This window comes from Bombina bombina, chromosome 6 (genome assembly GCF_027579735.1).
Source record: "Bombina bombina isolate aBomBom1 chromosome 6, aBomBom1.pri, whole genome shotgun sequence".
NCBI lineage: Eukaryota > Metazoa > Chordata > Amphibia > Anura > Bombinatoridae > Bombina > Bombina bombina.
In genome coordinates, this window is record NC_069504.1 from 352,754,970 (window position 1) to 352,767,041 (window position 12,072).

General features: G+C 38.7%; 1 protein-coding gene across 2 annotated transcripts in view; it reads right to left on the minus strand.

Moving 5' to 3' along the window:
- Window positions 1–12,072, minus strand: part of LOC128665069 (oocyte-specific histone RNA stem-loop-binding protein 2) — a 54,335-nt gene that overhangs the window by 32,957 nt on the left and 9,306 nt on the right. For both annotated transcript variants that reach the window (XM_053719821.1, XM_053719820.1), the window contains exons 2-4: window positions 6,836–6,970; window positions 2,340–2,423; window positions 1,409–1,531 (exon numbers count right to left, since the gene is read on the minus strand). In XM_053719821.1, coding sequence (XP_053575796.1) covers window positions 1,409–1,531; window positions 2,340–2,423; window positions 6,836–6,970 — 342 coding nt within the window. The remainder of the gene's footprint in view (window positions 1–1,408; window positions 1,532–2,339; window positions 2,424–6,835; window positions 6,971–12,072) is intronic.

The following is a 12,072-nucleotide window of genomic DNA, read 5'->3' on the forward strand; positions in this document are numbered from 1 at the left end:
GTGCACGAAACGCATCTGCATAGGAACTATACCACACTTTCTTGTGTTTGCTTTTACATGGAGCTTCACCTCTTATGTTTTTAACTTTGGATTAATAAATTTTGAAGATTTTATCCATTTGTGGATTGTCCTTTGTTGGGAGCCAGAGCGCACTAGTTTTGGATTCCTGTTGCTAGTTTGGGTGTGGAGTAGACACCTGTTGCAGCACTGAATGCCCAGCACCTGAAGGATACAGCTACACCCCCTCTCCATTGAGCCTCTAACTACTGGTACATGGAGAGCACTTTTTCCCTACAGAATCTGTTTGTGACAGTATCAAATTAGCTTTGCTCTTTTGGTATTTTGTTGAAACCTAAACCTAGGTAGGCCCATATGCTAATTTCTATGATCTTGAAAGCCAAATCTTATTTTGAATTTTTTTTTTACAGCTTGAGTGCTAGTTTGTGTGCCATATAGATAACATTGTGCACATTCCCATGGATTAACCTACAAGTAAACACTGATTGGCTAAAATACATGCCTGTCAAAAGAATTTAAATAAGGGTGCAGCCTGCAGAGGCTCAAATACAAGGTAATCAGAGGTAAAAAGTATTATAATTGCGTTTGTTATGTAAAACTGGGGAATGAGTACTAAAGGGAGTATCTATTTTAAAACAAATTTTTAGAGTAGACTGTCCCTTTAAATAGACATGCATTACAGAACACAACCTAGAAGAGAATGATTAAATGGTGCTAAAAAAAAGTTTTAGTATTTTTTTTTAAATGATTGAAAAAAGTGTTAATTTCTGAATAGTACTGGAATTCAAGGTTTGTCAGCTTTTGCTGTGAAAACCCTGCATGCCCATACTCCGTAGCAAAGTTGAAAGTAAATTATCTAATCAGTGCCACATATTGCCCCAACCAGCTACACACACATGCTTAGAACAGTAAACCAGTCATGTTTAGCCACAACAAGGAAGATAAATTTATTCACCAAGGTTTGAAAGCACAGTGTGCCTATTACAAATAATCAAAGTGACATTTCTAAATACTTGGAGGCTTTTTGTAAGCCAGTACTTAATTGCTGATATATACAAAAAAAACATTTAAAAAAACTAATATCACTTTAAAAGACATCCCAAAATGTGTGTACTTAGATTTCAAATTAAATATTCATAATGTAGCATATAAAAGAAATCAAACAAATATTAGAGACCTTCACTTCAATCTCACAAACAAATCATCACAAGGGTAAAAATGTCAACATCTTTGAAACTGTACAACTAATTTTCAAGTAAAAGTTTTTAAAAACAAAAACATGGTATTTTTAAATTACTATTTTGTTAATAGTAAATCTCTGGAAAATACACAATATAAATAAACAAGGTGGATCCAGTCATATGCTCATAAGGGGGTCATGATTACAAACCTATAGTCTTTACAACTCAAGTCTGACAAGTCCAAATCGGTTCCAACGCCAACACTGACTGTCTTTACTTCACTGTACAGCTCTGATGAGGACTGAGTGTCAGGTAGCATAGACCTGTAAAGTCTAACAAAAACTGTTTATTAACATATGGGATTTAGAAATGGTTATGTATTTATACCACTGGTTTTCAAAACTCTCCTTGGGACTTCCTAAAAGGCCAGATTTTCTGGATTACCTTGGATGAGAGCATGTAAAATAACCATGTTTACTAATCAGCTGATTATTTCACCTCTGCTCCAGTTCAGATATCATCAAAATATGGCCTGTTAGGGAGGGCTAAGAACAGGTTTTAAAACCAATGTTATATTAAAGATAAAACTCTTAAAGGGACCGTCAAAACCAAAAAATAAAAACCAACTGTTTCAAATAGGGCATGTAATTTTAAACAACTTTCCAATTTACTTTTATCACCAATTTTGCTTTGTTCTCTTGATATTCTTAGTTGAAAGCTAAACCCAGGAAGGCTCATGATAATTTCTAAGCCCTTAAAGGCCGTCTCTTATCACACGCTTTTTTTATTTGCTTTTCACAACAAGGGAGAGCTAGTTCATGTAAACTATATAGATACCATTGTGATCACGCCCATGGCTTGTGGAAGACACTGCACTAATTGGCTAAAATGAAAGTCAATAGATAATAAATAAAAAGTCATGTGATCAGGGGGCTGTAAGAAGATGCTTAGATACAGGGTAATCAGAGGTAAAAAGTATAATAACAGGGCTGATTATGAAAAACTGGGGAATAGGTAATAAAAGGATTATCTTTCTTTTTAAACAACAAATTCTGGTGTTGACTGTCCCTTTGATAAAACATCAAAGGGCAAAATAAGTTTAATATGAAAGTGTTAAGAATAAAGGTGCAGTTATAATACCTTGTTTCGGAAGTGCTTTGATTTTGATAGTGTTCCTCAGAGAAATGCCCAGGGTCACTAAAAAAACGGGATCTGCAGGGTACACTAAAGCACAGGTGAAACCATTTAAAAAGAAACTAATTGATTTTGCTAGCCTAATTTCAGCTAAATGTATTTCTAACTTCACATTTCATATAGCAGATAATTTCATACGTTAAAGTGAATGTCAATTCAGATGAATTGGTGCCCGGGTTTTTAATAATCCTATTAAAAACAAGGGAACTTTAATTCATAAGAATTTACATTTCACTCATTTTCTGCAAATAAGTCATTTTTAATCTTTACAGCCGCTCCAGATTTCCCCCTGGCCGTCGGAAGCCTCTTCATACGTCAGAAATGACAAATCCGGCTTCCTCCAATCGCAGCTCCCCCCCCCGGGGGGAATCATGGCCTGAGGCAATGCAGTGATTGGAGGAAGCCGGATTCATCATTTTGAACCCACGAAGAGGGCTTGCAACAGGCGGAGGAAGCGCTGCAGCAGCTATCAGGATTAAAAGGTAAGTATTTGAAGAAAACAAGTGAAATGTAAATTAAAGTGCCCTTGTTTTTAATAAAATTATTAAAAACTGGGCACCGATTCATCTAAATTGACATTAACTTTAAAGCTACAAATACCTTAAATGCATGTAAGTTTTTTAAAATGTGCACACAGTGCCCTCTAGAGACGAGTATGAAAACATCCCAAAGCCATCATTTCCTGAAGCTACAGTGATTTAGCTAAATGTAAAGGTACAAAAATTAAGTGTTTTGACTAAAGGGTGTACAAACTTGTGAAATCAAAACAATGCTTTGTTACTTTTAAAGGAACATTAATATGCTACGTATTAACCCTTTCCTGACAGTACTTATTTGTCTACATTGGAACAAAGTTCCGATGTAAACAAATAAGTAAAAATTTAAATCATGCAACTGATTTCAATGATGGAATTGGGTCGGGGAGAGTGCCTATGACGCTAGGCATGCCATTATAATAAGATCATTAAATAGACCACCAATTCAAAACTATATTAAACAATTTTAATAGACAGCAATGTGTTTGCTTATCAAAGGAAACTACAAGCTGTTTTACTTTGTCACTGCCTGATGAAACTGGAGTTTGTCATTAGGCCAAGAAAAGCGTTGCTTAATTAAAAACCGTTAATAAATCTAACATCTGTTCTCCATCACTTTTAGACTGACAGTCCCCTTATTATAATTAGAAACCAATCCATATCTACTTGGACATTGGTAGAACAGCACAACAGCTGTCAGTCTCATTTAAAGAGATAACCAACCCAAAAAAGTTTTGTGATTCAGACAGAGCAAATCATTTTTAAAAAAAGTTTCCAATTTACTTATTTGATCAAATTTGCTTTGTTCCCATGGTATCCTTGTATAATTTGTGTTTCATGTCCCTTTAAACAACAATCTTACCTGATTTAAAAAAAAAAAATAAAGAGGCAGCCGATCCCTGGAAGTGGTGGTGAATACACATGAGATCAGCTAGATGGACACCAGCCAACTGCTCTAGATACAGGTGGCCCTCGTTTTACAACGGTTCAATTTACACAGTTTCAGAATAACAACATTTTTTGTCATGTGACTGCTATTGAAAAGCATTGAGAAGCAGTGCATTTATTAAAATAGCCAGTAGGTGGAGCTGTCCGCTTGTGTTGCAGCAAAGCCAAGCAAGCTGAAATTAATCAGTTTAACCAGACCTGAGCTATCGAGCAGATTTCAAAGGAACAAGATATTCCTGTCTAACTCAGTCCAGATTGGAATGCATAGAAAGAACTGTTTGCAGAAAAATGCAAGTGAAGTCTGTGTTGTGTGATTATTTTATTAGGTTTATAATGCTGTTTAGCAAATGTTTTTGTTCAATTAAAGTAGTTTAATTATATATTCTGTGTTGTGTGATTATTTTATTAGGTTTATAATGCTGTCTAGCATTTAAAGTCTTCATTTCAAAGCTTTTAAAATAATGTATTAGGTGTTACTTATGACAATTTTGAGAGGGGCCTGGAACCTCTCTCCCTCACTTCCCATTGACTTACATTATAAACTGGGTTTCAATTTACAACGGTTTCGATTTATAACCATTCCTTCTGGAACCTAACCCCGGCGTAAACTGAGGGCTACCTGTAATTAGATTTAGCACCTTGGAAGTGCTCTTATTTTGTATTGAATTATTAACATTTGATACTGCATCACTAAGTGAATACAAAGGTTTGTACAAGCAACCCCACTTAAAGGGACAATAAACTGTTGTACACAACTAGAAGAAAAGTAACTACTAGGTAATTGAATTTCCACCCAGTTCCTGCAGCACTCTCCAAATCAGTTCTCTTGTTTTAATAGCTTTAAAGGGACACTGAATCCAATTGTTTTCTTTTGTGATTCAGATAGAGCATGACATTTTAAGCAACTTTCTAATTTACTCCTATTATCTTCATTCTTTTGGTATCTTTATTTGAAATGCAAGAATGTAAGTTTAGATGCCGGCCCATTTTTGGTGACCAACCTGGGTTGTCCTTGCTGATTGGTGGATACATTCATCCACCAATAAAAAAGCTGTCCAGAATGCTAAACCAAAGAAAAAAAGCTTAGATGCCTTTTCAAAGATAGCAAGAGAACGAAGAAAAATTAGAGTTAATTAGAAAGTTGCTTAAAATGTCATGCTCTCTGAATCACAAAAGAAAAAACTTGGGTTCAGTGTCCCTTTAAGGTGCTAGATACTGAAGCTCCGCCTCTTTATACTGGGCACAGCGATCTTGGAGACCAGGTATTCTCACTACCTTTGACAGAAGCAGTTTGCATTTACATACCTGTATCAGAGTTTGTCAACTATTTGACAACTGTATAAGTGCTTCAGGTTAGGGTGCATGATACAGAGCAGTAATTTACATTTGTGCAGCTGCTGCAATGCTATATATTATTGGAGTGCTTTATAAAATATATTTTGCGTAACTGTAAAAAATGCAAAAACAAAGTTCACATGATGTATCATGCACACTAACTGCAAGCAAATGATACAGCTGTAAAAAGTGACCAATACTACTGAGTGTGCACCCCTTCTGTCACAGGCTGGGAGAACACTTTATCTCCAAGATGACGGCACCCAGTACAAAGAGGCGGAGCTTCAGTATCTGGCACCTTTACGCTATTAGAACTGATTTGAAAAAAGCTGCAGGAACAGGATGAAATGCAGGAACAGTTAAAAGTTACTATTTTATAGCTGTGCATAACTGTTTAATGTCCCTTTAATCCACACTTACCTTACTCATTTCTTCTCCCTACTCCGCTGTATTTTCTTCCCTTTCAGACGCACAGCGCTAGTCAATAAGAAGCTGTAACTTATCTTATATAGAGAAGAAATGTGCATGTTCATACAGCCTTTCTGCCTCTGCTCATCTATTTTCTCTATAGAAGCCAACATTACAGCTTCCCATGGTCTGACCCTGTGTTTCTGGAACAAAAGAGTGGCAGACAAGTAGGAAGGAGAATGAGTACAGTAAGTAAGGATTTTTGCTTTTTTTTTTACAGCATCCAAAAAAAGTGACTTAAGGTTTTTAACTGGAACAATTGTGTCCCTTTAAGCCAATTGGCTGTAGTTACTTTGCCACAGTACCTTGCTCAGTGTTTATGAAGTACCTATGTCCAAAACTCTGGCACATGCTGCAGTCCCCACTGTCAGCTTTGACAATGAAGACTGCAGCCAGGGGAAAAAAAAAAAAACACACATCTTCCTTCATATTTTACGTACTGAACGCTCTCTACCATATAAAGGCAGATCGCCAATACAGACTGACTATACTAGCTTGCGGTGATGCAGTGGTTTAGTGTGGGAAGGAGGGAGGTGGTACATCGCAGAGGGGAGGGCTCCATACACTACTAAAAAAGATTAGGTGAGGGAGGGGGAGAGATGGGACCTTATGCTACAGAAAAGGGTTATGACAGAGGGAGAGAGTCAGTCCCTATAGACTGGAGGGGGATCCCTACACTACAGAAAAACTATTTTAAACTTAAAAAATCTCAAACTAGGTTCTGGGAGACAGATGCCAGTACCTAATATGGCTGTTACTATTTAGAGGGGGAGGGTTTAGAGTTGTTTGAGAGGTATCAGGGAGGTGGGAGAGTACCTACACTACAATAATATTACCCTTGCTAGTTAAACCCCTTCACTGCCAGCAATATTACAAGTGTGGAGCACAGCTGCAATTAGCCTAATTACCAAAAAAGCAATGGCAAAGCCATTCATGTCTGCTGTTTGTGAACACAGGGGATCCCAAGGAAGCTTTTACAACCAACCATGTGTGTTGTGACTGCACATGCAGTATGTAAAATTTTGAGAGAAACCTAAAGATGGTAAAAATATAATTAGTTTTTATAGGTTAAATGAAAAAATCTCTATTTTGGGCAACTTTTTCTCTGAAATTACGGTAAGTGAAGGTATTTAAGGAGAAGACATGACAATTTACCCAAATAAATCCTCTAACGCAGTGCTGCTGTTTATTAGCATCCATGGTTCAGGGAGCATTGTTTGTGGAAATCCATGTAATTCAGCCTGTGGGGGAGGCACAGGCGGTACACATCTGTCCAGCTGGGGTACCAACCTAGCAATAAAAACAATTCATGTAAGAACTTACCTGATAAATTAATTCCTTTCATGGTGGCGAGAGTCCATGATTTGTTACATATGGGATATACATTCCTACCATGAGAAAGTTGCTTAAAATTGCATGCTCTATCTGAATCATGATAAAAAAAAATTGGGTTCAGTGTCCCTTTAATGTCTAAAGAATGCATAGGCTCAAAAGGAGGAGCTTGTAAAGACTAACACTAGATTGAGACTCCATGGAGGAGAAAGATTTAATTACAGGTTTTATTGTAGACAAAGCCTGAACAAAAAAAATGTCTTAATTGCTGTGGGTACGCCATCTACATGCATCTGAAATTGAAACAGAAGGAGCATTTGAAACATCAGTAGGTCGTGATATACAGTATAAGTTTTCAAAACCTTATAAGAAATTTTCCTGGAAACAGGTTTTCTTGCTTGAATCATAGTATTAATTACAGAGTCTGAAAAACCTCTGAGAACCAAGTGTTCAAACTCCACGCCATTAAGTTCATACATTTTTAGTCTGGATGAAAGAAGGGACCTTGAGACAGATCTGGTCTTAGAGGAAGATGCTATGGTGTGTAGCTGGATATCCAAACTAGATCTGCATACCAGATCCTGAGAGGCCACGCAGGAGCTATCAGAAGTACAGATTCTTCCATCCTGATTTTTTAAATAACTCTGGGTAGTAGAACTAGTGGAGGAAATTTATAAGCATATTGTATTGGAATGACCAAGGGACTGCTAGAGCATCTGCCATTACTGCCTGAGGATCCCTTGACCTTGCAAAGCATCTGGGAAGTTTCTCGTTCAAATGAGAGGACATGAGATCTATTTTTCCATCACTGTTGGCGGCACCACTATCTCCCCATCACCCCAAGTCCGCTGCCTTGGTGTCACGCTTGACTCAAATCTGTCCTTCATTTCCCACATCCAATTGCTCTCTTCATCCTGCCGCAACCACCTACGCAACACCACCAAAATTCATCCGTTTCTAAGTGCTGAAACTACTAAACAGCTAATCCACTCCCTGGTAATTTCCCAACTTGACTACTGTAACAACTTACTAACTGGACTCCCTCTCTCCCCTCCAATCCATCCTTAATGCATCTGCCAGACTAATCCACCTCTCGACGCTCTGTTTCTGCTGCACCTCTCTGTGAGTCCCTTCACTGGCTCCCCATTCACAACAGTTAAATTCAAAATTCTCACCCTGACCTACAAAGCCCTCACCAATGCTGCCCCACTCTACCTGTCCTCACTTATCAACAAATACACTCCTGCCCGCCCCCTAAGATCCAACAATGACCTGCTTCTTGCGTCCTCTACCATCACCTCATGCTAGACTACAGGACTTCTCGGGCGGCACCAAACCTCTGGAACACACTTCCTTGTGCTGTCAGACTTGCCCCTAACCTCTCCTCCTTTTAACGTTTCCTAAAGACCTTTCTGGTCAGGAAAGCTCATCACCCGACTTATTAACATACTAACTTCACTTAACAGCTGCCCTCTATCTCCTCACTAATATTCTCACCTTTGCAGTCCCCACCTCCTGTTTCCAATCCTACCCATCTAGATTGTAAGTTCCCAAGGGAATAGGGACCTCAATTCCCCCTGTTTTTGTCTGTAAAATTTTGTCTTATATTATTTCTCAATTGTACTGTTATCCTTGTACCCATGGGCAGCGCTGCGGAATCCGTTGGCGCTTTATAAAGAATAATAAAAATAATTTGTGGAAGACCCCAAATCTTAATTCGTAAGAATACATCCTGATGGAGAGACCATTCTCCCGGGTAAAGTGACCGACGGCTGAGATAACCTACCTCCCAAGTTGTCCACATCTGGGATGTGAATCGCAGTGATTAGACAGGAATTGGTTTCTGCCCAAGAAAGTATCAGATACTTCTTTCATGGCTAGGTAACTGAGTTCCCCCTTGATTGACATATGCCACTGTTGTGATATTGTCAGTTTTTAAACAAAGGAAAGGTTTGTTCTTCAAAAGAGGCCAAGCTTTAAGAGCTTTGAAAAAAGCACAGAGTTCTAAGATATTGATTGGAATCTTTGTTTCCTGAATATTCCAAACACCCTGTGAAGTCAGGGGCCCCCATACTGCTCCCCAAGTAAGACTTGCATCTGTTGTAATCAGACCAGGTAGGGCGAACAAAGGAAGCCCCCTGAAGAAATTGGTGGTCTAGCCACCATGTCAGATAATAAACAAGTGTTGGGATCTTAGAATATTAGTTGTGATATTAGAGTATAATCTTTGCACCATTGGCGCAGCATGCAAAGTTGAAACGAGCAAAGGGGATTACGTCCAATGCTGCAATCATGATGCTAACACCTCCATGCACATAGCAGGGTATGATAGAGACTGAAGGTTCAGACAAGCTGAAACATAACTATTAGTCTCTTTTCTGTCAGAGAAAGTCATGGACACCAAGTATTTGGAATCCCAAATAAGTGAACTTTGAGGAATGAAGAAACTTTAGAAAATTGATCCTCCAACCATTATTTTGAATAGTTGAGTCATGTGAGATTCTACTAAATGAAAAGATTGAGCTAGAACAAAGATATCATCCAAATAAGGAAACACTGCAATACACTGCTCTCAGATTACAGATAGAAGGGCACCAAGAACCTTTGTAAATATTCTTGGTGCTAGGCCAAACGGAAGAGCAACAAACTGAAAATGCTTTTCTAGAAAAGAGAATCTCAGAAATCGAAAATGGTCTGGATGAACAGAGATGTGAAGATAAGCATTCTGTAAGTTTATTGTGGACATATGATCCTGCTGAACAAAAGGTAGAATAGACCTTAGTTTCCATCTTGAAAGTTGGAATTCTTACAAATTTTAGTGTTTTCAGATCCAAGATTTGTCTGAAGGAATTCTCCTTTGGAACAATGAAAAAAAATTGGAGTAAAAACCCTTTCCTTGTTCCTGTAGAGGAACTGGGACAATCACTCCCATAAATTCTAGATGTGAGACATGTTAGAAAAGCTTGAACTTTTAATGGATGTTTTGGAACATGAGTTAAATAAAACCGTCCCCCTTGGGGGTTTCATTTTGAAACTAATTTGATATCCCTGAGAAATATTCTGAATCCAGGGATTTTGGACCGATTCTGACCAAATTTTCTGAATTTTTTTTTATCTGCCCCCTACCAGGGGAGCTAGATTGGTGGTCAAACCTTCATGCTGTTTTCTAAACAGGATTAGGTTTCTTGAATTGTTTAGATGTATTCCAATTGGAAGAAGGTCTCCAGTTAGAGCCAGGGGCTTTTGGAGAGGGGGAAGGCTTTTGATCTTTGTTTCAAAAAGAAAGAAAATGATTTGGAGCCTTGAACTTCCCTTTAGAGCTATAATTTGCCTCCAGTGATGGAATAAATTATAGAATCTAATTGTGAACCAAATAGATTCTTACCCTGAAAAGAAAGATAGTAATCTCATGTTGGAAACCATAACAGCATTCCAAGTTGTAAGCCATAAAGTTCTTCTAGAAAGAATAGCTAAAGACAGTTTTAATGTTAATTTTGACAATGTCAAATACTGCATCCCATTCTTGTAGTAAATGTTTCACATTACCAAAAGTGACCAAACAGCCGATTGCAGTTTGGGAGGACGGCCGGAAGGGGCGGAGCTGCACGGACGCTGCGTGCGGTAGCGCTTTGGTTGGGAGAGAGCGCGCAACAAGCCCCAAGTGCTCCGAGGATTTGGCTCGACAAGCCTGACCTTCAGGCGATCTGCCTGGTGCCCGCAGCAGTAGCGAGAAGCTTGGAACCCGAAGGAGGGTGAGCAAAACGGCCGCCACGAAATAGGCGTAACAGCAGACCCATTGCCTGGGTCACCTCTTGGAGGAGCAGAGCTCCGGAGTGGAGAGACATCTACAAACGGCAAGAGATAAGTCCACTTGCAAGCCCGGAGAGACAGTAAACAACCTCAATGTAAGGTACTTTTTCTTTTTACTGTTTGGAAGAACCGGTGTGGGGGGAACGAAGATTAAGGGAGACAGGACAAGGCCAGGTATGCACTTTTGATGATGCCTATTGGGGAGTATGTAAAGAATTGGTGGAATAGGGGCTAAGGAAGGAGGTCCCCAAGTAGACAAGGCCTGTTCGTGGAAGGACGATCAGCGTAATAACCCCCCCTAATATGAAACAGCATACTGATGCAAACAGGGTCCCCCCCACGAAGAATAACATATAATAAGGCGTCCAGGAGAGATTCAACAGAGGATGCTTGTTGTATATTGTATTAATGGTTGAGATGCCTAAAGTAAAAGAAAGTGCTGTAGCAGTATCTCATGGAGTAAGGAAACCTCTATACTACAGCTGTTAGCCAGGTACCGCAAGGTGGGTGAAGTCCTGGCGGAACAGGAAGGAGAAGAATATACTCCCCCTTTTTTTTTCTCTCCCGTTTCTCTCTGGGCTAATTGGTATGGTTTACATTGGTTGCGGCTTATACTCAAGATCACTATAAATTTTGCTGAAAGAAAAATAACTGGCCCGTGGACGAGTTTGCTATATAAGCTTATAAAGGCTATTGAATGCTGCCAGTCTAAGACTTTGTTATCTGTCTATACAGGAGCCTATAGCAAGAAGGCAATTATAACTGACAAGTAGAAACAGGGCGAAGCATCGGCTAGATTTGGTGCAAATAGTCAGCGACAGTCTGCCCTTAGCACTAATAGAATGATATATCTATAGAGACACTTGGAAAATTAATTATAAGAACGTTTAATAGGAACTGGACTGCTTAGAGAATCTGAAGAGCTATATATTAAGCTATATTTAATTTTTCTGTGGCAAGATACAAAGCACTAGGTTCCCAAAGTATTGTAATAGGCTAAGATTTAACATTGTATAACTATGGTAATTTAAGAAAATCCTAGAAAAGTTAAATGTTTAACTGTGGTTAGCTAAAGCTCTGAAAGCATATACATAACAGATTATAAAGGCTTGCTTGGAAACCTACTGAGACATTGGGTATCTAAGGAATATGAGCTATATTGATATCTATATATAATTGAGTGTTTCTAAAAAATAGATAACTTTCTCGACTTATAATCAGGCATTACAGTAGTTAGTCACACCCTACAC